Source organism: Drosophila albomicans, chromosome 2R (assembly GCF_009650485.2).
Source record: "Drosophila albomicans strain 15112-1751.03 chromosome 2R, ASM965048v2, whole genome shotgun sequence".
Taxonomy (NCBI): domain Eukaryota; kingdom Metazoa; phylum Arthropoda; class Insecta; order Diptera; family Drosophilidae; genus Drosophila; species Drosophila albomicans.
This window is the reverse complement of record NC_047631.2, coordinates 27,965,774-27,991,690: the sequence shown is the minus strand read 5'-3', so window position 1 is coordinate 27,991,690 and position 25,917 is coordinate 27,965,774. Positions and strand designations below refer to the sequence as shown.

Below are 25,917 nucleotides of genomic sequence, written 5' to 3'. Positions count from 1 at the left end.
CAATGTAACAACAAACTTTACGATCAATACATAAAAATTGCGGCACTTGTAAAATATAAATGAATGGATGATTCATGCTAGATTCTTTGATTTCGCTTTAAATGCGAACTCAAGTTATTGACACAAGTTGAAAAAATGTTGTAAAATATTTATTTTTAAACGTATAATTATCGATATTTTTGTGCGGCACACGCAAATGTTTTATGCAGAGCCAAACGACAGGAGCTAAAAACAATAACAAATTGCTTTAATTTGGCAAAAATTGTGCCACAATAAGGCGGGAGTTGAGTCCTAAAGTCCTGGTTTGTTGGATAGGCGCACAGCACGCAACATTCGCCAGCTCTCAAAGGTGCCCTCTTAATTGTCCCCTCTCACGCAGAGGGGACGCCAAAAGGGCATTTTGTATTCAATTACCAGTTGCCAGTTACCAGTTACCAGTTTGAAGGAGTCTCTCGCTCTCGCTCTTGACTATCGCTACTGCTAATGGTCACCTTTGACCAGGACATTCTGTGGGGCTTAGTTTCATTTGAAATTGAACGTGGCCCAGATGACAAGTCGCATGGGTTAAGTGTTTTTTGTGTCGGTCAGCAACTGTGAATTTGTTTTCGTATGTCGCTATATTATACATAATGTATGTATTTTTCTAAAATAGTAGTAATAGCAGTCTAATGTCAGGTTTATTGTTCTATTAATACTAAATGATTTGGACGAGGCAAAGCAATTACAACAGTTAATTAAATATTGCCATCTTTCTCCTTACTCGCCGCAAATTTCAATTATTTCTGTAGCTCAAGTGGCTTCGTCCTGTGTGTGTCCTCTCTGTGCTTGTAATACTGAATCAGTTTCTAAGCCTTTCATTAACATTTATTGTCCATGTCTCTGTCTCTGTCTCACTCTCTCTATCTCTCTCTTTCTCTCTTTCAATTCGTTCGTAGAAATCACCGCGAAGGCTCTCGAATTCATCGGTTCAAGCGCTGCCCGAAAGTCGACGACATTTGATGGACCTGGACGAGGGCGAGCTCTTCATGGAGCTGATACGTGACGTGGCCAATGAGCTGGACATTGATGTGCTCTGTCACAAGATATTGGTCAACGTTGGCCTGCTAACCCATGCGGATCGCGGCTCCCTCTTTCTGGCCAAGGGCACATCCAACAACAAGTATCTGGTGGCCAAACTCTTTGACGTTACACAAAAGACAGGTGAGCAATAATTGGCATCCGTTTTACTTTTTTTCTCCATTTTGCAATCCAATCGGTTGCCAACGTCACAACAGAAAAGAATTCAATTTAATTAAGCAGTGTAATTGCAATTGTGAATATTCACAATTCGAATTGGCAGCAATATTTATGACTGTTTGCCAAAACTTGTTTCCAACTAAAGTAACATTTTCATTTCAAAGGCAGAATAACAATTATGAGTTAGGGTCAATTTCGAGTCATTTAGGCAAATGAACAAAGAGATTACAAAAGCTTACAGCTGACCTTATTACCTATGCATAAGAAATAGATGGAAATAAATCGTTGACAACATTCACAATCAAGTGTCGGGCTGCATTAGAAAATATTTGATTGAAAATATGCATTAAGCAAAGAGCGTTCTGTGGCTTTGACGTTGGCTTTTGACTCTCATTCGAACTAAGCCGCACAAAGTGCCACTCATTAGCGGCAAAATAGGAAAACAAACACTTTCCTTTCCCCCTCTGTATGTTTGAGGGGGGAGACAAAACGCATTAGCAAATTAAGTCTAAGCGGAAGTGGGCATTAAAAGTTTTTCGGTAGGCCAAGCCATAAAAACTCAAAAGGTTTGCTATCAAATGAAAAATAGATGCTGCCTAAAACGTGTTCACTCGCACACACACAAACACACGCACTTACGCACACTCGCGCACATGCAAAGAGGGGGGAGGGAGGTAGGCTAAATTTGAGCTTAACATTTGCAATGAATCTCGGTGTCTGTTTCGTGCGTTAAAGCCGCCGCTTCCGCTACATAATTCAGATGGAAAATGTTGCAAAAGAAGATTAGAGCCTAGAGCATAACCAAGGTTTACTTGTGTCGGCAATCGAGGCTGTAGGCCAAATACACACACACACACACACACACATATCTCACGTTAGATATATAGTAATGTATGTGTGTGCCATGCAAATTCAGCTGGGAGCCACGACCCTGATTTGGAGTCTGAGACGCGGCCACATTTTGACTTTTAGCGCCTTTGGCTTTGGATTTTGCCCTGGCAATTTCTTTATTTTTATTTTTTTTTGCGTTGCTGTTGCTGTTGCTACTGCTGATGTATCTTTTGCATGGCAGAGTGAATATTTTGTCTATAAATTTAATATTTATTTAGATGTGTGTGCGCCATCCCGTGTTGTGCTTTGCCTTTTAATGATTTATGCGCCTCGCCTTGCCTCGGTTTGACTTACCACATCTCTTACGACATCTCATCTCTCGTTTCACGATTGCAGCACTCAAGGATGCGGTGACGCGGGCCCGAGCCGAGGAGATAATCATTCCATTTGGCATTGGGATTGCGGGCATGGTGGCGCAGACAAAGGAGATGATTAACATTAAAGAGGCATACCAGGATGCGCGATTCAATTGCGAAATCGATCTGAAGACTGGCTACAAAACGAACGCCATTTTGTGCATGCCCATTTGCAATTACGAGGGCGACATCATCGGCGTCGCACAAATCATCAATAAAACGAATGGTAAGCTTATTATCTAACATATATTGTATTTAACAATCTCAATCAAATTGCGTGTGTGTATGTGTTCTATTTTTGGCTAGGCTGCATGGAATTCGATGAGCATGATGTGGAAATCTTTCGCAGATATTTGACATTCTGTGGCATTGGCATCCAAAACGCTCAGCTCTTTGAAATGTCCGTCCAGGAGTACAGACGCAATCAAATCCTTTTGAATTTGGCGCGCAGCATCTTCGAAGAGCAAAACAATCTCGAGTGCCTTGTCACCAAAATCATGACCGAGGCACGAGAGCTCCTCAAATGCGAACGTTGCTCCGTGTTTTTGGTCGATTTGGATTGCTGCGAAGAGGTGAGTGAAGTACACTTAGCATACGAGATGATAAGTGCTTAATGATGCTATAACATTCGCCTAATGCCGAGCCGAGCAGAGCCGCGATGCTCTGCGGTTCCTCTTGATTTCGAATTCGTCAATTGCAAATTAATTTGCCAACGTTTCACACACAAATTTACATTATACATTTTACCATGAAAAATGCTGCTGGCAGTCAAATGATTTCTGTTGCTGTTTTCACTTGCCGATGCTCTAAGTACATGGCCCATGAATAAAATGTATAGCTCTCTGGTTGTACGCCCACTTTTTTGGGGGGCGTGCCAGTGGCTGTGGCTATAGCTATCGCTATCGCTGTGGCTCTGCGGTGGTCGTGTCGTTGTGGTATCACAATTTCAATGTATCTGTATCTGTGTGTGTGTGTGTGCCTGTGTTTCGCTGTCAGTTTCATTAAAATTAAAATGGTTTAAACGCCAGCGCGGCCATTTTGTTTGTCTGTTTGTCAACTTTACTGTGAGCGCACCCCAAGGAAATTAAAATGTGCAATTTACATTACGTACTTTTTTTTGCTGTTTTGTTATATTTCTTTTATCCGACTAGGAAACCAACCGAATTCAACACACACAAAAAAAGGTAAAACGTAACTCAAGCCAGCCAATTCCCATTGAGCTACTGTCTCGACTCCCATTACCTTTTTTTTTTGTGTGTGTGCTTTTTTGTTATTTAGCACCTCCCGTTTCAGTCGTTTTATTATTCGCATATATATGTATTATGTAATGCCTAAATAGCAGAACAGCAGCGCATTAATAAAGAAGCACATTCTTTCCGGCCTTGGGTTCATTTACGAGACAACGCTTTATGTGTTAAGTGTGCTGCGAACACTTGGCCAGAGTTATGACTACAATACAAAACAATTGTGTAAAGAGATCTTTATTTTATATTTTTGGAGGAAAAAAGTGATTATATTTTCTGCTATAATTAGTAACAGCGAAGCTAAGATAGTTATACTTCGACATACTTCGACTTAGAAGAAAATAATATATTTAAACCATATTGTTAGACACGTCAGTTGGCTGACTAATAAAGTATTCAAAACGCATGTATTTTGCCTTTTCATTGAAAAAATAATAATTAATTAGAGTCGACTTCTCAGAAGCCAAAATAAATATGCAGACAACCCTGTTTTAAATGCAAACAAATTTTTGTAGCATACTTTTCGGAGCCATTTGGAATTAAAACAAGATTAGACAATTTAAATAAAAACGAAAACGAAAAAAAAAAACACACAAAGAAAAGTACAAAAAGTATACACAAACAACTTTTACATATTCCAAGAATATATTTCCGAGCACCAAAAATAACTTACACGAAATTTCACTTAAGAAACCGCATTAAAATTTTAAATTAATTGTGTGCAATTTGAAATTCCACTGAAATGTCTTTCGCTTTGTTATGACAATTCAAGTGTACACAGACCATTGTATATTATATTTAATTATTATGCGTAACACTTTAAGGCATGCAGCTGTTTTTCCCCCAGCTATCCACCTTCTCCCCTCTCTCTCTCTCCACGCTTTCTGACAGGCTGCAACAATCGTAATTTATAGGCTGCATTCCATCATCAATTGAAGTCCTTCATGTGTGGCATGCAAAAAAAAAGCAAGCAATTATATTAAACTGGGTCAAGCATAATAATTAATTATGATAATTTCGTTATTAATTGTATGGCAGACAATTTACGGCAAGTAGCGGTATTATGACAATGCGTTCAGCTAAATTAAATGCTGATTGCATTTGATTATTTATTCATAGGGCTCTAAATGCGATTACCGACAAAATTGCCAATTACCTGAATTTCAATAATGAAGCTATGAAAAGAACTTGTCCACTTTAGGAGGCAAACTTGTTGATAATATGCCATGTCATGTGCAACATATCACTTTAATTATGTGCAACAGAAAATGTGGGGCAAACACACACATACACAGAAGCTTGTCAGAGTGAAGAGCAAAAGGCAATTTATCAGCGCACAGTCTGCTCGGGGAGCAGTTGATGCCCCATTAGCGGCAGCCACTTAATGTTCATGTACTTTGCATGCCATTTTACAGAGCCATTTGGAGAAGATAATCGAGAAGCCTCATCAGCAGGAGCAGCGCACCACTCGTGCCATTAAAGGCGGTGATAGCTTTGAGGAAAAGGTAAGCAAATAGTTGAAGTTTATACAGCACTTTATAATCATCATCACATCGCATCATCATCGTTATCATCGACAACATCAAACATTCTCGACAATTGCAGCTAAAGATGCGAAATCGTTTTACGGTCCTCTTCGAATTGGGTGGCGAATATCAAGCGGCAAATGTTTCGAGGCCATCCATCAATGAGCTAAGCACCTCAACGCTGGCTCAGATAGCACAATTTGTGGCCACCACCGGACAGACGGTGAACATATGCGATGTCCACGAGTGGGTGAGGGAGCACAATCAAATCCGTGTGGAGAGCGAGATTGATAGCACCCATGCCATTCTCTGCATGCCCATTGTCAATGCCCAGAAGACGGTGATAGGCGTCGCCCAATTGATTAATAAGGTGGGTAAAGTTAGCGACATCTTTGTGTGTTCCCCTGACTTGACGCGATGTTTCTCTCTCTCTCTCTGTGTGTGTTTTCAGGCGAATGGATTGCCCTTCACCGAATCGGATGCATCCATTTTCGAGGCATTTGCCATATTCTGTGGTCTGGGCATACACAATACTCAGATGTATGAGAATGCCTGCAAACTAATGGCCAAACAGAAAGTGGCGCTGGAGTGTCTCAGTTATCATGCGACGGCCAGTCAGGATCAGACAGAGAAGCTCACACAGGATGCCATTGCAGAGGCCGAGTCGTATAATTTATACAGCTTCACTTTTACAGGTAAATGATGAGTGACTGCTTTAGCTGGGTTAGTACATTATTTGTTGTATTTGTTATAGACTTTGATCTGGTGGACGATGACACTTGTCGAGCTGTGCTGCGCATGTTCATGCAATGCAATCTGGTCTCACAGTTCCATATTCCATATGATGTAAGTAAAAAGGGGATTTAACATCATTTATATACAAATATTTTCCAATACTTTCTAAACACTTCACTGAACATCTAAAAAGATTTTAAAAAAATATTAATTTTACAATGATTTCTTTAGCTAATATTTTCTGCCAACATATTTACTCCTAAAACTGTAAAAACAATTTTGAACAAATAATGCAATAACCTTTTTAAAATATTTGCTATTAAGTATTTTAATCTTTTTTTTATAGACAAGTAATTCCCAATTGCTTACAATATGTGACAATTTTCTATAAAAAATACATTCTGTCAGCATTTGATTTATTTCGATATTTTGGAAATACTGGTTTAAAATATATATTCATAATTCTTATTTAAACTTAAATTTTTATAACTTTTTATAACTTTATTTATGTGTAATTTTGAATGAAATTTCAAAGTTTTTCTCCTATTAACTGTTTTTAGTTAAAACTGTAAATAAATGAATAAATAAATACAGTAATGATAATTTTCTCAATCCTTTTCAGGTGCTTTGTCGCTGGGTGCTGAGCGTGCGCAAGAATTATCGTCCTGTCAAGTATCACAATTGGCGACATGCTCTAAACGTGGCTCAAACCATGTTTGCTATGCTCAAAACGGGCAAAATGGAGCGTTTCATGACAGATCTGGAAATACTTGGTTTACTGGTGGCTTGTCTATGCCACGATCTTGATCATCGTGGCACCAACAATGCCTTCCAGACCAAAACCGAATCGCCGTTGGCTATTTTGTATACCACAAGCACCATGGAGCATCATCACTTCGATCAGTGTGTGATGATACTCAACTCCGAGGGCAACAACATATTCCAGGTGAGGCAAAAGAATGTTAGAATGTCGAGTTGATGCAAGCATTTTTTCATTCTTTCATTTCACCAGGCACTTTCGCCCGAAGATTATCGTTCGGTTATGAAGACTGTGGAGAGCGCTATTCTCTCCACCGATTTGGCCATGTATTTTAAGAAGCGTAATGCTTTTCTTGAGCTGGTCGAGAACGGCGAGTTCGATTGGCAAGGCGAGGAGAAGAAGGATTGTAAGTCAGTCTGAAATAATGTACGTATACGTAATATATGTGCGACTCTTATTTAAAGTGCTCTGTGGCATGATGATGACGGCGTGTGATGTCAGTGCCATTGCCAAGCCTTGGGAGGTGCAACATCGTGTTGCCAAGCTGGTGGCCGACGAATTCTTCGATCAGGGCGATCTGGAGAAGCTGCAGCTTAACACACAACCGGTGGCTATGATGGACAGGTGAGCAAATTTAATTGAATTGCTTAAAATTTAACTATAACTTGCTCTTCCTTAAACAGAGAACGCAAAGACGAGCTGCCCAAGATGCAGGTTGGTTTCATAGATGTCATTTGTCTGCCGCTGTATCGCGTGTTGTGCGACACTTTCCCTTGGATAACGCCGCTGTACGAAGGCACGCTGGAGAATCGCCGCAACTGGCAGGATTTGGCTGAAAAGGTTGAAATGGGTCTCACCTGGATCGATCACGATACGATTGACAAGCCGGTGGAAGAGTTTGCGGGCTGTGCCGATGAGGAGATCAAGGACATCGAGTTCACGGTGACAACGCTCAACTGTAATCAGCAGTCGCAGCATGGAGGCGACGATAGTCACACCCCAGAGCATCAACGAAGTGGCTCGAGGCTGAGCATCAAAAAGACCGGAGCATTGGGTAAAGTTGTGCGTTCGAAGCTCTCGAAGACGCTGTACAACAGCATGGACGGCTCGAAGCCAAAGACTTCGCTCAAGCTGCTCGAATCGCATGTGAGCGAGGACATGGATGACAAGAGTCCGACGAGTCCATCGCAACCGAATGCTGGCAGTGTGGGACGCATGTCGGCATCGTCATCGACCTCATCGGCTGGCACCGTGGACAAGACCAAGAAGCGCTCGAAGCTGTGTGCGCTTTTATGACGAAAACCGTCAAATTAGAGTTTAGTGACCCCCTCCAATACTCCTGGCAGTGAGACTGACAAGAGCGGAGGGGGGTTGACCGAATTCTAATTGCGTTTATGCGTCTTAAAACTAAAGTGACTGAGAAACAGTCAAGAAACTAACAACTACAATCCTACAAAATACCAATATATACTTAACTATTATGTGTACTCGTAGTTGAAGTTCAATGAAATCAAATCCCAGCTCTACGTGTACTATATATGCCTATTTAGTAGAGAGACAACAACAAAATAAATACTTATACACAAACACACACACACTAAACACACACACAAAGACAGCAAATAGAAATTGCAATATTATACCTAAGTGAATGTCAAATCATGTGATCTATTTAAGGTCCAAAAAGGTGCGAAGCGCATGCGCAAAAGCCTTTTGGGTAAACTCTCTATCTTTTTGAATCTGAACTTACCTCTAAGCTCTTAGGTGTTTGCACACACACACACACACACACTGGCAACAAAAACCGAAACCAAAAAAAAAACTACCGTATGTATGTTACTAGATGAAAAAGTAGAGTTTTCTTTATAACCGAAGCGTGCTAGTCAACAAAAAACCAATAAAATAATTATATCCTATAATATAACCACATATACTATATGTAGTCATATTTGTGAGGCTATGTGAAGCACATTTAATCGTAATTTGCTTTCGAGGTTGATGTACCCCAACAAGTAAACTAAACAACTAAACAACAAACAACTATCACACAACTAGTCCGCATGTGATAATTATACACGTGTCGTTAAACTATATTTGTAACAAAAACTCTTGATGGCATGTCCCATAACGAAATACATTCGAATACATAATGATGACTACTTACTTGTAATACTTGTTTTTAGTGAACAGAACAAGAAGAACTTTGTGAAATATTACAACTATATAGCAATATTAAATGATATTTTTAGACTAGCTAAACTACCATATAATTGTATTTGTATATGTATATGTATATCAAAAGACACAATATGAATACAGCACAAATAAATGAAATTTTAGCCCAATATGAAATCGATAGCGCACATCACAAAAAACAAATATTTAATCTAAATGTGGGGAAATTGTTTCAATATTAAAAGTGAAAAACGAATCTGCAGTGCGGTGTCAATTTTGTCAATTTTTGAATTCAACTCAAAGTAAATGTGTGTTGCGCATAAATGGTAAATACTTAGCAAATACTATATATACGATATGTATGTACTAATAATATTAACTAGCACCTACTTGAAGAACGATTAACTGTAGCTAACTATAACTATATATACATACATATATTCGCAATTGTAGGCAAACCCACATTCTCTCTAAATGTTGAGCAAACTTACTTTATATGTGTATAAAGCGATTACAGAGATTCATTCCAAGCAAGTTTTGGATTTCTATATATGTTAGAATGACTAAATATAACAATTGTATTTGTAGTTAACTAATACTATTGCTTGAGTGTAAATTATAGGGCACCGCATTATAATTATTATGACCACCACCAACACACACACACACACTCACAGTGAACCCAAAATGAAAGAAATACACTATTTTTCTAGTTAATCTGATGCGCCATTGATTGTACGAAATCCAGACAACTTTACGAACGATGAAATGTTTTATGAATGTACTTGAAAGCTTTGTGAATATTAACGAAAGGAAACGAATAAGCGCCAACAACTGGCTGTCTAGGCAAAAAACCAAATGAATCCTTTTATAAGTTGACAACTTTTGATATGATTTCAAAGTTTAGCACTCTTCAAAGTTGTATTAGGTATTTCCAAAATTATGTACATAAACAATTTTCGGTTGAATTTTAAAGTAATAATTGTTGAGTCCTTCGCTTATCTCTAAAAGATGTAATTAAGATTTTGTTAAACGCCTTCAATATGTTTTATTTTGATGATATGCGAGCATTTCATTAATTTGTGTAACTAATTAATATGTAAGTAAATGCAATTGAATCAAAAATAAATCACACCATTGAAAATTCTAGTATGTAACGTATTAAATTCTTTCTCAAATGGGTTTACGTCTCGGCTACGTGTTTTTTTAATTTGTGTTAAAAGTATGCTATAGAAACAGCAGAATTTATATATTATATTTTCAAATGTTCATTTTTATTTAAGAAATACGTTCCGCATAATATACGAATTATGCAAAAGCTGAATTGAGAACGTGAAAGTCCCGAAATCATCCTAAAAATGTTGGCTGCATTGAAGGGATTCTCCTGTTATTGTTAATTCGACGATTGAATCTTCGGACAGAATATCCAATATTTCTGACACACATGCACACATGCAGACACATTCTCTGTCGTGGTGTCATCCTTGAACATATTTGTGAGATTAGTCCCATCGGTACAGGCATTTGATGTTCCGGGATGTAAGGATATGCAGGCCTCAGCATGGCTGTCTCGAATATGTAGAACATGAGATGAGCTAAGCACAGCACAAAATCAACGTACAAATTCTCATTTTCAAAAGAAATTCACGAATATGATCATTTTTAGTACAACGATTTGGCTTTTATACTAATTTCATCCTAATTACCTTAAATTCACAGCCTCATTTGACTCTTTAACTTTTGTCGATTAAACTTGATGGCCTAATTTCACTTGTTAAATGGTTTTTCATATTACTTAAAAATGTTCTATACAATTATACTTTGACACATTTTGTTGGCATAAGTTTTTAATTCATTAACTTAGATCTTCTGAAAGCCGCGACTCTTGGCAAAACGTAATTACGTTTTTGATGAAGGCAAATTTGAATGCAATGATTCCAAAGCAGTTTTTATTTTTATTTATGTCGTACATCTCTTCTGCTATTGTTAATGATAAATTTTTATAGTATTAGGTATTTTTTGCTGAAATTTCAAAATAATACTTGTGGAGTCGTTTTTAATCTCTAACAAATAAGAAAGCTACAGTCGAGTGTACTCGACTGTGAGATACCCGCTACCCATTTTGAATAAAAGCAATATATTTTGCGGTATATTTCTCAAAATATACCAAATATACTACAAAAATACTAAAAAATATACCAAATGGTATATGTGGTATATCGATATAGTACCGCATTCAAAATATACCATATATGGCACAATATACCAGATTGTCGGCCAAAGCAAATTACACCCATAGTAAGTAGGCGTTTTTGCCCATACAAAAGTATTTCTTTAATAACTTCGACAATTTTTATCTGATCGCAACCAAATTTTTAGGAATCATAACTACTATAGTTATTATTATATATACCAAAATTCGATTTTTTTGATTTGCGGGGGCGGAGGTGGGCGTGGCAAAAATTTGAAACAAACTTGATCTGCGTGCAAACATAACAAATGCTGTCGAAAAAAAATTATAGCTCTATCTCTTATAGTTTCTGAGATCTAGGTGTTCATACGGACAGACGGACAGACACACAGACACACAGACGGACAGACGGACATGGCTAGATCGCCTCGGCTGTTGACGCTGATCAAGAATATATATACTTTATAGGGTCGGAGATGCCTCCTTCTACCTGTTACATACATTTCCTGTCGGCACAAAGTTATAATACCCTTCTACCCTATGGGTAGCGGGTATAAAAAGTGTAACTAAGTTTTGTTGATCGCCTACAATGCTTTGTTTGAATCAAAAATAAATCATACCCTTGGATATTCTAAATTCATGTCAAGATGTTGAATGGGTTAACATCTCGGCTACTTCATATTTGGATGTAGCTAGGCTTTGTGTGGTAAGGTAAAGAAATAAAAGAAAGTTCTATTTTTGATTATTCTCATTTATTTTAGATTTTCTTTCATTTTTAATCAGTGTTTTTGTTACATATATTGGTAACAACAACAGTATTATTTTTTATTTAATAAATAGATGAAGCCATCATTCGAAACAACTAATGTGTTAAGTATCTGAAATCAACCAAAAAGTCTGGCCAGTCCGAAGGGGTACTTCCTGTCATTATTGTAGTAATTTCGCAGAATGGGACGTCGGCTTATATTTGTAAAATTCAAATTTCGGAGCCGAGGCCATGCCTGTCTTCGTGGGCGTGTCATTGTTCCTAGTGCTATAGAGCAGTCATCCTTGATTGTATTTCCAGGATCAAGGCAATCTATGTAGTTAGCTGGCACAACTGAATTTATGGACGTATCTGCCTCAGCATTGCTGACTCGAATATAGCACAAGATGAGAAAGCCCAAAAGTAATGTGAAGACTCTCATTTTCTAAAGAAACTTTTAAGTGTGATGAAGATTATGGCAACTATTTTGTTTTTATACTAATTTGTGCCTATGAAACCAAAACTACAGAATGACTCTTTAACATTTGTAAAGTATAGTTTATAGCATAATTTCACTTTTTTAATGGTACTAGCAAAAAATATTCTTTGCAAATTTTCTTCCATAGGCATTTGGTTCGTCAACTTTGATCTTCTGGAAGCTTTGAAACTAAAAGCGTCAAGAGGCTTATCGACCCCTTTTAGCGAAATTAACGTACTTACATATATTATATTTTTGATGCACGAGCATTTACAAGTAAATGATTCCAGAGCAGTTATTACCGATGACAAATTTGAATATGAATTAGACACTCTAAGATTGTGTTAAATTTCTCCAAAATTATGTAAAGCATACAAAATTTTCGAGTGCATTTTAATACGTTAATTATTATAATATTATATAATAATGTTAAGTTTTTTTCAAAAGACGGTAAGCTTTGTTGATCGCCTTCATTTTGTTTCGTTTAGATTAAATGTGAGCGTTTCACAAATTTATACAACTAAGTTAAATGTGAAATGAGTTTACTGCTCTCAACAACTTGACTTTTTGAATGCGTGTTTTTAATACCCCTTACCCATATGGTAGAAGATTATTATAACTCTGTACCGGCGTTTAATGTATGTAGGCAGAAGGAGGCATCTCCGATCCCATTAAGTATTTATGATTCCTGAGAATTTGATTGCGATCCGATAAAAATTGTATAAGTTAAGTATTTAAAAAACACTTTTGTTATCAACATAACAAAACAGAATTATGTATCTTTTCATATTTATTTCTATATTTATGAAGCAATGATTCAAAACAACTAATGCATTATATTAACGGAATCATCCAAAAAGATTGGTCAGTCCTAAAAGTAATCTGATATTATTGTTGTTATTGTTATTATTGTTGTTATTGTTATTGTTATTATTGTTATTGGGTCTTGGGCGAATCCGGCGTGCATTTGAGAACCCAAAACCACTAACTCTAGGATTCTGCTGTCGCCAAACTCGTTGAATCGATGTTAATGTTGTGTTGCAGCCATTCTTCATTGCATTTTCAGGATCAGTGCAATTTGTGCAGTTCGCTTGTTCATCGGGATTCAAAGATGTACATGCATCAGCATTGCTGGTGCGAATAAAGCAAAAGATTAGTAAGCCCAAATGTAATGTTAAAGTTCTCATTTTCGAAAGTAACTTGCAAGTATGATGAAGAGTTTGGCAACAACTTGTCTTTTATACTAATTTTTGGCTATGAAGGCAAAAACAACATAATGACTCTTCAGCAATATATAATATTTCACGTTTTTAATTGGTTTTTGAAATTATTAAAAAATGTTCTACACAATTATTCTTTCTTGCATTAATTGTCGAGAGACATGACAATTTTTTGCAAAATTACCGCAATTACGGTTTTGATGCCTCAAATTTTGGAAGAAATGATTCGAGAGCAATATTTCTTTTTATTATGTCAAAAATATTTGCACAACAAATATTAACCAACAGTCACCGTAACTCTTCTGTTATTATTGTTTCGTCGGGCTGTAACTACGTTGGCATTTCGGTTAACACGGATTCGGCGAACATTCGTGTACCTCAAGTTCTTGATACGGATACGCTTTCGTGTTCCTTTAATTGAACTCGATGACGACGAAGATGACGACGACGATGATGATGAAGATGATGACGCCGTAGTTGAGGTTGTTGACGTTGTTTCTGTTGTTGTTGTTGTTGTGCAGTCATCCTCGGTGTCATTGTCAGGATCCGAGCAATCCGTGCAGCCACTTGGCTCATCAGGATCTAAGGAAGTACAAGCCACAGACTCGCTGGATGGAATCAAACAGAAGGCGAGCACCGCACAGCCAAAAAGTAATGTCGCGATTGTCATCTTTAAGTGAAGCTTTGAAGTGTGTTCGAATTTGGCAACAATTTGACTTTTATACCAATTTGCGCCTATTTACCATTCGATAATAACAAATTTGCACAGTTGGTTTTTAAATTTTTTGCGAATAGTACTTTTTTTTGGCAATATTGCAGTCTTCAACGTTCTTTGGAATTACCAAAATTTTATGTTCGAATACTTTAATTCAGTAAAAGAACTTAAAGCTTAAGGAAGTTGTGAAGATATAAAAATAATAACCTAAAATTTGCAATAATGCTCGACTCAGGAAACTCTTAGTTTCTTATTGAAACTTTTATACCCATAAATGGGTGAATTATGATAACATAATATTATTTGATATTGTCTACTTAATACTGCTGTTAATTCATTTATAAATATTTTAATTAAAAGAAACAGCTTTATTATCTTAAATCTCTTCTTTAAATGTTGTACTCAGAATAGGGTTTTAACGTATACTTAATTTTCTAAAAAAAAAATACAGTAAAGTGTTCAAATTTATTACACGTTGTAAATATTTCATCGAGTTGCGTCAAATCATATAATAAATCTCTTCTTTAAACATTCTACTCAATGGGGTTTTCCCACATTTAATTTCTTCTTCAATACACAACAACCAGCGACAAATATTTCCACAGCTCTTTAAAGCTTAAAGCGCGTCATAGCGAAATATGTATTTAGTTTGCTGTGCTAATATTTAAATTATTGCCAGAATAATAAAAATATTTGTTGTTTGGATAATCTGGCAGTAAGTTGAGTTAAAAGATTTGCTACGCACGTGGGTGGCGATTATTTTGGAAGTGGCCATAAAAATGTTTTCGGCTATTTAATACAGCATTCGAATTTTATGGAGTTTAGTCTAAAATTAATCTGGCGAGGCAAACAAAAACAAAATGTATGTCACCCATTCAGCTTTGCGATGGAGGACTTTTCCGCGTAAGCAAATAGATGTCTTTGGCTTCGTATCGGGTTCTCTGTTCTCTCGTGTTGTGTTCTGTTCTGTTGTGTTGGCAAGCACATAAAAACACAGTGCATAATCAAATATTGGCCATGAGGCGACTCGTCGTAGCCAACCTTTAGTTATTTGCCTGCGCCTGACATATTTGCCAATGGAACTGACACTGGATGCGTTGAATACGCGTGCGGTTTCCAGCTGTGATTTACCTAAGCTGCTTGGTTCAATCGACCAAAATGTCCTGCTATATAAATCAGACCACAATCCTCAATGGTCTCATTCGCAAGTTTCAAGTGCTTTGCTGCAGTTCGTTGTTCGCGTGAATCTCTTTTGACAATGGCCAACTACAATCTCATTCTGGCTCTCTTGGTGTTGATCAGTTGCTCTCTGGTAGTCGCCACACCGGACGAGGAGCGTTACATGGAGAAGGAATATAATCGGGATCTATTCGATTGGATCAATAATGCGGCACGTTATGCCCCACTGCAGGCAGCTGGCAATCCCTGCAAGTATTATCCCTACTATCTGGCCAACGCGTTGCCCAACAACAATATGCGTATGCCAAAGCGCAACTCGGAGCTGATCAATTCGCTGCTTAGTTTGCCCAAAAACATGAACGATGCGGGCAAATAAATTTGCAGTTGGCAGTTGGCAAACAAAAAAAAAGAGAAAAGCTGTGAAATTAAATACAGGGTTTGGCAATGGAAAACTTTGGAAAACAGAAGAATGATTGTTATGCATTAGGAAAGCAAAAAAAGAAAACACAACATATACATATATCGTTATAGGAATTCTTTAAAAAATACAAAAATATACATAAGTACATACATATACGAGTATTAAAACCGAAAAAAAATGATAGCAAAAATTATTGTGTGGAAATATTTATTTTACTTTGGACGAAACTGAAGTTTGATTACGCATCCGTGAATTCAAATGTTTAAAACATTCGAATTCTTGAATTAATTACAAGCTGTACGAAAATAAATGATCAATCCAAATAAACAATGACTTTTAATTGGTTTTCTTAATTTCAGATTTCGAATAAATAAACATTCGGTCATTGTTTATATATTGTTGTAGACTTTTATTAAAATTGAACAACTCTTCAATTGATTATATGTTTGTATTGTATATATGCTATATATGTAAGTTCATTTGGCGCTATTTGATATTGTTCAAGACTTGTATATAAAACTTTATGCATATGTACTTTTTTTTAACTATATTTATATTCTCAAGTGAAAGATGTGTGTTAAAATGTATGTGTTTATATGTGTGCTACACTTAACATATTGTACATACATTTTATAATTGCACTAAAGCAGAATGTTTTAGATCAAGTTGAAAATGAAACGCAATTCTCATTTGCTTTTTACAAGTTATTGTTTTGTAATTAGAAACTAAAATCGAATACAATACAATTGAATTAGTAACAATTATCTCGCAAAAAACACGGTATAAATTAGTAAAAGCAATAACAACATTTGCAAAATGAATGTGTGTATGCGTCTGTGTGTGTGTGTTGTAAGTAAATCATTCCTTATCAATTTTCGTTTCAATTTTCATTATAGTTTTTTCTTTTTCTTTTTTTTGTTTTGTGTATTAGCTTGAAATGCATTTGTTTTCTCAGTAGCTTTCCACTTAATTAACTAGCAACTAACTCTCTGCTAACGCATCCAAATACTCTTCGTACTAACTAACAAGTTAACCGCTAACGACTACATACAGTTATTCATAACGCTTATTATGACTGCCAACTGAGACAACATCATTACATTAGACTTACTGACTAATTTACGTGCTCCAGAAGAGGCTTTTGCTGATCCAACACTATGCCACATGCTGCACTCATTGTAGATCATGTTCCCTATATATGGTTCATATCCATTTAGGTGTTTTTTATATATAAAGCTTTAGCTGACTGCACAGTTTTGCGTTTTGTTTTTTTTTATGGGGGTTTAAACGCACACGCACAAAAAGGCGTGGCGAAATGGCTTTGACTTGTTTGCTGCTTTTTTGTAACAATTTTCCTTGTTGTTGTTGTGTTGATAGTAGAGTTTTGTTTTCATTTCTTGTTTTCTGTTTTCTTTCTTGAAGTAAACGCCGATGTCTCACATGAAAAACTCATTGGCTGAATGGGAGAGCGGAAGTCACGTTCGCCCTGGACGATCAAATATGGTTATTTCTATAACACGAAGACCACGAAATGTTGGATCAATCAACTGCAGTCCCTTTGGATTATAAATGCGCTCATTTTGGGAAGCAACAAATTTGGATATTTTACGCAGCGTCTGCAATTTGAAAAGGAGAAAATTAGCAACACTTAAATAGGGTACATACAAATAAAGAAGTTATCCTAAAAGAATTCAGTTCCTCCGACTATATTTTTATTTTTTGGCGATCCACGACGCCACATTATATTGTAATATTATTTAGTTACCTTTTCGTAATGTGTCTCGGAGCACATGTAGATCAAATATGCCGTAATACAACCTATACAACCTTCGCAGTAAGTGCCACATGATCCCTCCTCGGCCTCAGCATAAAATTCGTTAAGCCTGTTAATGGTGGCCTCGAAAACATGACGTTCGATCTGTAAAAGTGCAAAGTGAATTGTAAAACATATTCATAATTATAAGGAATATTTATTTACCATGCCCTCCAGCTCAGGGGGAAGCCGTGTATGAAATTTGACCGATGTGCCATCGCTATAGTCGCGTTGTATGAACACTTTGCCAGCATGCAGGATTGTTGGATTCCCAGCCGATGGTGTGCCACCGCCTTGTGACATTCTGGTACTGCTTCTGAAATGATGCCATATTTCATTAATAAACGCACGTTGCAGCTCGCGAAACATTTGATTCAGCGCAATCATTGTTGTCCATAAGAGCCCCCAAAATAAAGTGGGCGGGGTTGCTTGCTTCAATTTTGGATTTTGTCACCTTGAGTTCAGCCCGAGTATGTTGCTGATGACTAATTGATTCACACACAAGCAATATGCTTAACGCTAAGTTTTAGAACAATTTGCCACTGACAATTGATTGAAATACATGTTATTTATTTTTTCACAAAACAAAACAATAGAACAGGCCAACAACAAAAACATTCAACAATTGTGTTTTAGGCTTATTTCCATGATTCAAAATGTATGGCAAAATGTGCAGTATAACCGTTACACGGAAGTTTGTCATAAATAAACATTTCAATGTGTTTGAGATAAGCAGATGATGAATTTATTTAACTTACAATTTGCAACGCACGTAATGTGAACACAATGGCGTCTGACCATTCACAGGTCCCGAATACAACTAATCAGCTGTGCTGCAGTAATAGTGTGGCCAGACTGTTGCGGTCCATAACGTAAGGGCGGACTTTAACGTAAGCAAAATAAACGTAGTGCTGCCAGATCGCCAAAGGCAGGCTTGCCATTTCTAACAGTTTTTCAAATAAGAGACCAACATTTTGAGTGTAGACTTTTGTTGTTTTCAAATTTTAATCTTGATTTAAAATTTCTTCTTAACTTAACTTGAAAATTAAATATGTTAAATATGTGAAAAGTTTTCTTTCGACCCGCTGTGGCGCAGCGTAGAGATTTCAAAACATTCTATCAACACATTCACATTGAAATATTTGCACAGCTTGTTCCCTTGTGAGAGCGCTTACGCTTATTTGTGTATTATCATAATTCATGACTGAAAATGATGACGGTCGTACTTTAGTCTTTAGTCTCTTGTACCAATTGCCAGCATGAAGGCTGGTTCGCATTCCAATCGAAAATGTGGTATCCTAATTATCATTGCAGCAGTTGCAGCAATAAATCTTTTTGATTCGCAAAAATGTCACGCTGTACCCATTGTTGGCGGTCGAATTGTTGCCAGCGAGGGCAGTATGCGTTTATCGTACAGACAAGTGGGAAAGTTATTAAAAAAATTCCATTAATATTTCAGGCAGCATCTCCAAGTATCCGTATATGGTGTCGTTGCAAGATGCGCACTACGCATATGGCAACAATAGAAATGCGAGTCTAAAATGGATTTATCAGCACTTTTGTGGTGGAAGTTTAATAAGTGAACGTTGGATACTGAGTGCTGCTCACTGCGTATGGAGAAAGTAAGTAGATTGTCAAACGAAAAAAACACTTGTCTTAGATAATTGTGTGTTAGAAACATTCATCAGATTGTGGCCTTTATTGGATATGAGAACATTGAAAATGTGCATGATCTTGAACCGTATGGCGTGGAAAGAACTGAGTATATTTACTTTCAACCGTAAGTTGCACAAGCTGAGCAATAACTGCGCTGTATATTAAAAACTTTTGTTTTTTCAAACAGTTCAAACTACCGCAACGATATTGCGTTACTCCAATTGGATCGTGAATTTAAAAGCCAACTCAGCAGCAATTTGCAATACGCTCAGCTGCCGCCACAGGGCATGAAACCGCACAGCAATGGTGAGCAATTTTATTATAATATTTGAAGTCCTCTTGCAATGTTTGCTCCCAGAATCGTGTCGCATTATTGGCTATGGCGCCACACGGCATGCAGGACCCTCGCAAAAGCAGCTCTTCGAGGCCGAGGTGCGTGTCATTGGCCATCAGCAGTGTCGCGACATTATTGGCCACATTTGGGCGCCCAAGAATGGCGGCAATACGGTTTGTGCGCTGGGCAACAATCAGGATTCGTGTCAAGGCGATTCGGGTGGACCGTTGATATGTCGGTATGGTGATGGCGGAGGTGAATATATCTATGGTCTGGTATCGCATGGTCTGACCTGTGGTATTAAGGGAATGCCCAGCATCTATACGGTGACGCGACCCTATTACGATTGGGTTCAGCTGTTGGTGCAAAAGACCTGGACATGATGATGATAATGTATGTATAAATGTATGTATAATTTATTTATTATACGTTATCTCAAACAAAAAACATTACACGAATATAATAATGTATATGCTACGACAATGCAAGGATTATTAAAAAATAATAACAACAAGACAGATACAGATACAAATATGGAGAAACTTAGGTCTAGAGTACTGGTAGATAAATTACAAATTACGCGGGGTCGTTGACGCTTCAATTAAACTAACTTACAACTTAAGTGGAACCATTTGTGTGTCGCGGTTCGATCTTACTGCTTTTCAGCCTTCACTTCGGTCGATGAGGAGGCGGAATCCTCCACCTTGTCCGACAATTTCCCAGTGCCCGTCTCGGGCAGCGTGAGTGTTAGCAGACCTGCTACTAAAACGCAGCAGCCACAAATCGTTGTTGGAATGTACCAGCCCAAGGCACCCAGCACATCGACGACATACGGCGCCGATATCGAACCAACATGCGCCCACGTCGAACAAGTTCCCAATGCCGAGTTACGTATCTCTGTGGGATACAGTTCGGCGGTGTAGAGCGTGACCACCGAGTAAGTGGCACTGATGCCAAAGCGTCCCAGCAGCGCAAATATCACAATCCACGTGGTGTTGCCAGCGGGCACAGCGAGCACCAGGAGCAACGAGACTCCAGTCCACATGAAGAGGAACATCGTGGTGATGCGACGTCCAGTGAATCGCAGCATAAACACGGGCACCAGATACGAGGGAATATCCACCAAGCCGGTGGCTATAATAAACAGATAGCGACTCACTTTCATGTTGTCCGCATTCAAAGCTATAAAGAGGAAAGAAATTAGTAAAGAGGAATTCTGATTTTAGAGTGATTTAAGTCTCACCTGTCACATAGTAACTCAGCGAAGTTACGCAGAACATAAAGTACGAGGTGAAGATCAATTTGCGCACTTTCGGGTTCGAGAAGAGCTCAATAATGGACTTTAGTGGACCGTTCTTTAGCTTCTGACCAAGTGAATCATTTGAAGCGGGTTCCAGCTACAAGAAAGCAAAAGTATTTCTCATTTAGTCCCATACTTTCCGCTTAGCAACAAATGCATCTTTCAAAATTTTGTTATATTTTTTGTCACTTTGGCACTCACTGTTTTCTTATCGCTAACAATTTCGGTGGCTGGGGCGATTGCTGGTTGAACCTCATAGTGACTGGACTGCTTGAAGAGAATCCGATAGACGCGATCGTAGCGTTTCTTGGTGATCAACCATCTTGGTGATTCATTCATTAAGCTAAAAGCAGTAAATAAAGCAGGATTAGAGAATGCTTTATTAAGTTTGTTTGAAGTAAACTTACTAGCAGTTGAGTATCAGCAGCATCGAGGGTATCGTGAGTGCCAGCTGCAGATAGCGCCACGGTTGTATCAGATACCCTGTAATCGCCAGCATGATCATGCCCACTGGATACGAAGCGGAGAAGGCAATGGACATCCACGAACGATGCTTCAAACAAATGTTTTCCACAACTACAATGGAAAAGATATTTAATTTAATTGACTATTTAATCAATTTGAAGTCGACTTACTCATGGTAAATGCTGGATAGAAGATACCCGAGGAGGCAGCACCGAGAGCAAAACGTCCCACCAGGAAAAGACTGTACCAAGGCGAAAAGCTGCACATAATGCTGCCCACAATGTAGAAAGCGGCGCCCAGCGTGAAGGAAGTCTTGCGGCCAAATCTAGGCAGGAATAGCAATTAATATAAATATGTATTAAATACTAGAAATATAAATTAACATTCAATAAAAATAAATGACTAGTAATATGCAAAGTTAAAAATAAATATAGTAAATATTACGGAAGAAGATTACAATTTAGTTTTAATGAAGAACAGAATATTGTAAATATTATATTTCGGAAGAAGATTACAATTCAGTTTAAATAAAGAACAGAATTATTTATTTCAACGAGGTAATACAAATATCTAAAAACGAATTCGTCATAATTTTATGTATTTAGTTGAAAAAAACTATTATTAACAAACTTTAAATAAAGATTAATTAAAAATTTTAGATTTTCCTAATAAGTTCAATGAACTTTTTGCAAAGTATTCATTTTGAGCGGAGAAGCTTATTCAGAAATATATGTTCGTAGATTTACTTAATTAAAAATCGTAAGTTTCATTAATGATTTTCATAAAATATTTAGCATTTTGCTAAATGTTTATTACTAAATATGAAATTTGTGTAAGAACATTAATTGAATAACTTTTTGCTCTACCATTTAAGCTGTTCAGCTTAGCAAAACGCTAAATATTCCATGAAAACTATAAACTATAAAGTTTATATTTAAATACTCACTTGTCAGCTAGAATGCCAAAGGAGAAGGAGCCACAGAACTTGCCCAGCGAGATGGAAACCTGTGCGGAAGTGCGTTGAATCTCGCGATCACAGACCAAGTCCCAGTCTGTGACGAAAGTGCTCTCTGGATTCAGATACTCGTAGTTGCCCTTCACTTTGCAGGAGACATTGGCGGGTTTATTGATCAGGGCCAAGCGTGTCGTGTAGTTCTGAGCATCCTCAAAGGACATGCCACTCAGATGCTTATAATCCCAATCCCAGACCTTGCAACCTTTCTCCCTTTCCAATTCCCGTTCTGTGATGCTGCGTTTTTGCTCCAGCGTCCAGTTTGAAGCACGCAGATCATCAACATTGCACCGAGGATCGTCCGGTTGGTGACCAATCAGTGTGTAGGAGGACACATGGAAACCGTTCAATATGTTGGGAGTGACGCAGAGAAAGAAGATTGCCCTGAAAGCGAAAAGGTAAATATTAAATAAGTGCGTGGGTGCAAATGATTTGTGTCAATCGCTGACAGAGTTTCACCTGGCGCTAATTATAACGCTTTAGCTGGAGTTAATCGTGATACGTAATGAATAGTTTTGTTATTTGTCATTTGGCTTGTTTTTGACACGCAACATCAATCTTTCGCACATTAGCACGAAATTTATTAAATGGCTTGTTATTGCCTAAACACAATATGAAACAATAATACAACTAATATTTATAATTGCGAAAATGACAATAACAATTGCCGATCGCAAAATATTAAAATGCCAACTGATAATTGCGAACACAAAAAAAAAGTTGTGAAGGTTAGTGAAACATTCCAAAAACTCACATATATTGTTTTTTTTCGGGCCATTGAGAATTCAGCACATGCTGCTGAAAATACGTCTCCGATTTTATACGATTACGAGTACTCGTAGTATGAGTATAAATACGATGAGTACAACTCCCGATACAATATTGAGAATATTTTCGTTTCGTTTTTTTTTTTTCAATGTAAACGACATCGTCACTAATCGTTAATCAAATCGGGCAACCGGAACGCAATGCGCAATATTTACATATTCGACTAAATTTTTTTTCTATTTTTTCGTTTTCATTTTCGTTTTTTAACGACCGTCAGACGGTCACATCGAGTCGAGAATGAGTTCTGAGTGAAGATCGTCAAAAATAAAAAAAATAGTTTCAATATTAGTTTGAGTGCAACTATGAATATTTCAAGCACGTAACTGAACGATTCCATTTAAGACAGTTGAATGACTTGTCCTTCGACCAAAACCATCTTCACCCCCTCCCCAGGCAATTAATTACCAAGCCTGGCCCATTAAGATAAGATCTGGGTGGCAATTGCAAAAATGTAAAAATGTTGAAATTATTACATTGATTACATTATTAGAACCGCTTTTCAAATACTAGAATGCAAGCGACGAGTATGTAGATTAATAGCACGATTCGTTCACATTCTTTTTTGTATTTCACGTTTTTTTTAAAGCAATCGTGAGCTCCATAGACATTATCATTAATAGAGCTCTGATTTGATGCTATAATTAATACTTGCTGAACTATATTCTAGATTAGACCAGACTTCGGGCACTACAATAGAGAATACTTGACACTTACTCACATCGCGTGATAATTATTCATGTGAGCATTTAAAATTTTGATTACCCTAGGGAGTTACGTGTATTGAATTGAACTTTGTTACCGGTTCATGATAGGGAATATAAATAGAGAAGTTTACTTCCTTAAAGAATTCCTGTTAAAACTAAGTTCTAACTAAGCACTTGACCTTTGAGTTAACACCTTGAATTTAATATGCTGCACATGAGTTTTTACTTCCCAACTCGAGTTGGACTTATATATAATTATGTAGAGGAAAGACTTTTGTGATTCATTGGAGTAGAGAAAGAATAAGTTTCCCTATGACTATGCCTTTTATCCTACCAAAACTTATGCTGAAGATCCCGTCGTTTTATCCTTAGATTCATTTAGGAAAGAACATTTTTTACATACCAAACAAAGGCTCCGCCACTTCCCACAATTTCCAGCTGCTTGGTGAGCAGATCCTTCATGCCCTGCTCGCTGATCAGCTCTCGCGTCTTTTCCAGTTTTGCGTCCTTTGATATCGCCATTTTTTGTCTTTTACAAAATATCACAGTAATGATTGTTTTTCTTACAACAGTTTATTTTTAAATTTTGTTTAAATGAGCTCTATAAATACAGTTTTCAGTCGGTCAATTGAATTTTTATGCTGCGCACATGTTGACACTGAACTTGGCTTTGCGAATCTATTTATAATCTACGCCAATTAATCGTTCAATTGAAAATAGCAAATCACAAAAGTCGCGATTCGGATTTGCCATATACATGAATATGAATATGCGTTTATATATGTAGTATATATATATATAGAACTTAATGCAATCAATTGTCGGACGATCGCGAGTGCATTAACACGACACTGAACCGAACACCGCACCGCACTGAACACTTCACTGCACCTCCAATCTGCTTCAGAAGTCGAGAAGTCGAATGCTCCTCCTTATCCAGTGGCAGACTGATAATACGACACAGACGGATCTCAACAAAAAATATAAATGCAGCGAGGCAATTCTGATAGGAGACGATAGAAGATAGATGATAGAGGCGAAGCAAAAGCAAATGCAAAACTTTGTTGTTGTTTTCGGTATTTTTTGAATTCTTGTTTTCACTTTCACTTTTAGTGTGTGCGTTCTTTTTGTGGTTTATCTTGTGTGTTCTATTTTCTACGTTTCTTTTTGTGGTTTTTCCTTTTGTTTCCCTTTTGCGCTTGTCAAAATTCGTTCGTTTTGAATATGTTAAAATAAACACGAAAAGAAACACGAATAGAATTTCTTCAACAGCTGCGCGGCAAAAACGTTTCTAATTTTGAATGAACTCTCCGAGCACAATGTGTGAAAATGCACTGCGATTGCGACTGGCGACTGCAAATGCTACCAACTACTACTTGCTGCCGCTTCGGAGGCGTCTCACAAACTAAGCCCACGGGAGGTCGATCGCAACATTTTGTACCAGCCAGCCAAACAGACTGCCTAACCGACTGACTGACTGACTGCCTCACTGCCTGACTGTCCGATTGTCAGACTGTCATACTGCACACACAACACACTCACACACAGGCACAATTACAGTACGCACACTCATTACGATTGCGAGTATGCTTCATTTTGCTCTGACTCGGCATCGACATCGTCGTCGACGTCGTCGTCGCCATCGCTCGACTTCGGCTCTTCCCGTTCCATTTGCTTATGCTTGGGTTTTGAGTTTTGGCTCTGTGTGTGCTGCAGGCATTTCTAAAATCTTTCAGAGATTATTTTCTGGCGACAATTTTCTATACGCTACACCCTACTGAATGGGGCATATATATAGCATTCAATCTTAAGCCGTGCTTAAATAAAATTATATTATATTTAAAATATTATTAAAGACAATTTTAAAAAAATTTTTTAATTTATTGTAAATTATTATTGTCTTAACAAGAAATAAAAATAATAAATAATAAAT

At 37.4% G+C, this 25,917-nt stretch overlaps 6 protein-coding genes across 8 annotated transcripts in view; 3 read left to right on the top strand and 3 right to left on the bottom strand.

Annotated features, from left to right (window-relative positions):
* LOC117574012 (cGMP-specific 3',5'-cyclic phosphodiesterase) overlaps window positions 1–8,547 on the top strand; it is a 57,744-nt gene extending 49,197 nt beyond the window's left edge. The window contains exons 4-14 of the mRNA XM_034257596.2: window positions 936–1,200; window positions 2,464–2,709; window positions 2,790–3,055; window positions 5,143–5,232; window positions 5,333–5,623; window positions 5,705–5,948; window positions 6,008–6,099; window positions 6,611–6,934; window positions 7,001–7,154; window positions 7,213–7,372; window positions 7,432–8,547. Of these exons, the coding sequence (XP_034113487.1) occupies window positions 936–1,200; window positions 2,464–2,709; window positions 2,790–3,055; window positions 5,143–5,232; window positions 5,333–5,623; window positions 5,705–5,948; window positions 6,008–6,099; window positions 6,611–6,934; window positions 7,001–7,154; window positions 7,213–7,372; window positions 7,432–8,044 (2,745 nt within the window). The 3' untranslated portion in view covers window positions 8,045–8,547. The remainder of the gene's footprint in view (window positions 1–935; window positions 1,201–2,463; window positions 2,710–2,789; window positions 3,056–5,142; window positions 5,233–5,332; window positions 5,624–5,704; window positions 5,949–6,007; window positions 6,100–6,610; window positions 6,935–7,000; window positions 7,155–7,212; window positions 7,373–7,431) is intronic.
* Window positions 8,548–13,745: 5,198 nt separating this feature from the next.
* On the bottom strand, window positions 13,746–14,316 carry LOC117575335 (putative uncharacterized protein DDB_G0277255). Its single transcript, XM_034259492.2, has one exon. It carries the CDS (start codon window positions 14,225–14,227, stop codon window positions 13,835–13,837), a length of 393 nt encoding a protein of 130 aa, XP_034115383.1. The 5' UTR covers window positions 14,228–14,316; the 3' UTR covers window positions 13,746–13,834.
* Window positions 14,317–15,019: 703 nt separating this feature from the next.
* Window positions 15,020–15,888, top strand: LOC117575336 (protein PDF). The gene has a single exon (XM_034259493.2). The coding sequence runs from the start codon at window positions 15,465–15,467 to the stop codon at window positions 15,825–15,827; it is 363 nt and encodes a 120-aa protein (XP_034115384.1). The 5' UTR covers window positions 15,020–15,464; the 3' UTR covers window positions 15,828–15,888.
* A 1,245-nt stretch (window positions 15,889–17,133) lies between these two features.
* On the bottom strand, window positions 17,134–18,544 carry LOC117575333 (golgin subfamily A member 7). Of its 3 annotated transcripts, none has more exons than XM_034259489.2 (4): window positions 18,444–18,544; window positions 17,851–18,001; window positions 17,638–17,790; window positions 17,134–17,488 (listed from the first exon to the last, which is right to left on the bottom strand). In XM_034259489.2, the coding sequence occupies exons 2-4, from the start codon at window positions 17,986–17,988 to the stop codon at window positions 17,348–17,350; spliced, it is 432 nt and encodes a 143-aa protein (XP_034115380.1). In that variant the 5' UTR covers window positions 17,989–18,001; window positions 18,444–18,544; the 3' UTR covers window positions 17,134–17,347. The 3 variants fall into 3 exon arrangements, with proteins under 3 accessions (XP_034115380.1, XP_034115382.1, XP_034115381.1); XM_034259491.2 differs by having other exon boundaries at window positions 17,851–17,998; window positions 18,444–18,462; XM_034259490.2 differs by lacking the exon at window positions 18,444–18,544 and adding an exon at window positions 18,140–18,369.
* Window positions 18,545–18,941: 397 nt separating this feature from the next.
* On the top strand, window positions 18,942–20,189 carry LOC117575280 (elastase-1). The gene is made up of 5 exons (XM_034259421.2): window positions 18,942–19,083; window positions 19,145–19,307; window positions 19,361–19,465; window positions 19,529–19,647; window positions 19,700–20,189. The coding sequence occupies exons 1-5, from the start codon at window positions 18,945–18,947 to the stop codon at window positions 20,056–20,058; spliced, it is 885 nt and encodes a 294-aa protein (XP_034115312.1). The 5' UTR covers window positions 18,942–18,944; the 3' UTR covers window positions 20,059–20,189.
* Window positions 20,076–25,344, bottom strand: LOC117575279 (organic cation transporter protein). The gene is made up of 7 exons (XM_034259420.2): window positions 24,388–25,344; window positions 22,387–22,836; window positions 21,611–21,765; window positions 21,383–21,551; window positions 21,177–21,318; window positions 20,919–21,072; window positions 20,076–20,857 (listed from the first exon to the last, which is right to left on the bottom strand). Exons 1-7 carry the CDS (start codon window positions 24,504–24,506, stop codon window positions 20,328–20,330), a joined length of 1,719 nt encoding a protein of 572 aa, XP_034115311.1. The 5' UTR covers window positions 24,507–25,344; the 3' UTR covers window positions 20,076–20,327.
* Window positions 25,345–25,917: the final 573 nt, after the last annotated feature.

Excerpts from the sequence above, each read along its gene's own strand:
- LOC117575336 (XM_034259493.2), top strand. The coding sequence starts at position 15,465 with ATGGTCTCATTCGCAAGTTTCAAGTGCTTTGCTGCAGTTCGTTGTTCG.
- LOC117575335 (XM_034259492.2), bottom strand. The coding sequence starts at position 14,227 with ATGACAATCGCGACATTACTTTTTGGCTGTGCGGTGCTCGCCTTCTGT.
- LOC117575279 (XM_034259420.2), bottom strand. The coding sequence starts at position 24,506 with ATGGCGATATCAAAGGACGCAAAACTGGAAAAGACGCGAGAGCTGATC. Across the intron at positions 21,766-22,386 it reads TTTGGCATTCTAGCTGACAA|ATTTGGCCGCAAGACTTCCT; the intron begins GTGAGTATTTAA and ends ATTCCTGCCTAG. Across the intron at positions 21,319-21,382 it reads CTGCTGATACTCAACTGCTA|CTTAATGAATGAATCACCAA; the intron begins GTAAGTTTACTT and ends TACTGCTTTTAG.
- LOC117575333 (XM_034259489.2), bottom strand. The coding sequence starts at position 17,988 with ATGTCACAAGGCGGTGGCACACCATCGGCTGGGAATCCAACAATCCTG. Across the intron at positions 17,791-17,850 it reads CCCCTGAGCTGGAGGGCATG|ATCGAACGTCATGTTTTCGA; the intron begins GTAAATAAATAT and ends GCACTTTTACAG. Across the intron at positions 17,489-17,637 it reads CCGAGACACATTACGAAAAG|ACGCTGCGTAAAATATCCAA; the intron begins GTAACTAAATAA and ends TTCAAATTGCAG.
- LOC117575280 (XM_034259421.2), top strand. The coding sequence starts at position 18,945 with ATGAAGGCTGGTTCGCATTCCAATCGAAAATGTGGTATCCTAATTATC. Across the intron at positions 19,308-19,360 it reads GCTCACTGCGTATGGAGAAA|AAACATTCATCAGATTGTGG; the intron begins GTAAGTAGATTG and ends ATTGTGTGTTAG. Across the intron at positions 19,648-19,699 it reads CATGAAACCGCACAGCAATG|AATCGTGTCGCATTATTGGC; the intron begins GTGAGCAATTTT and ends GTTTGCTCCCAG.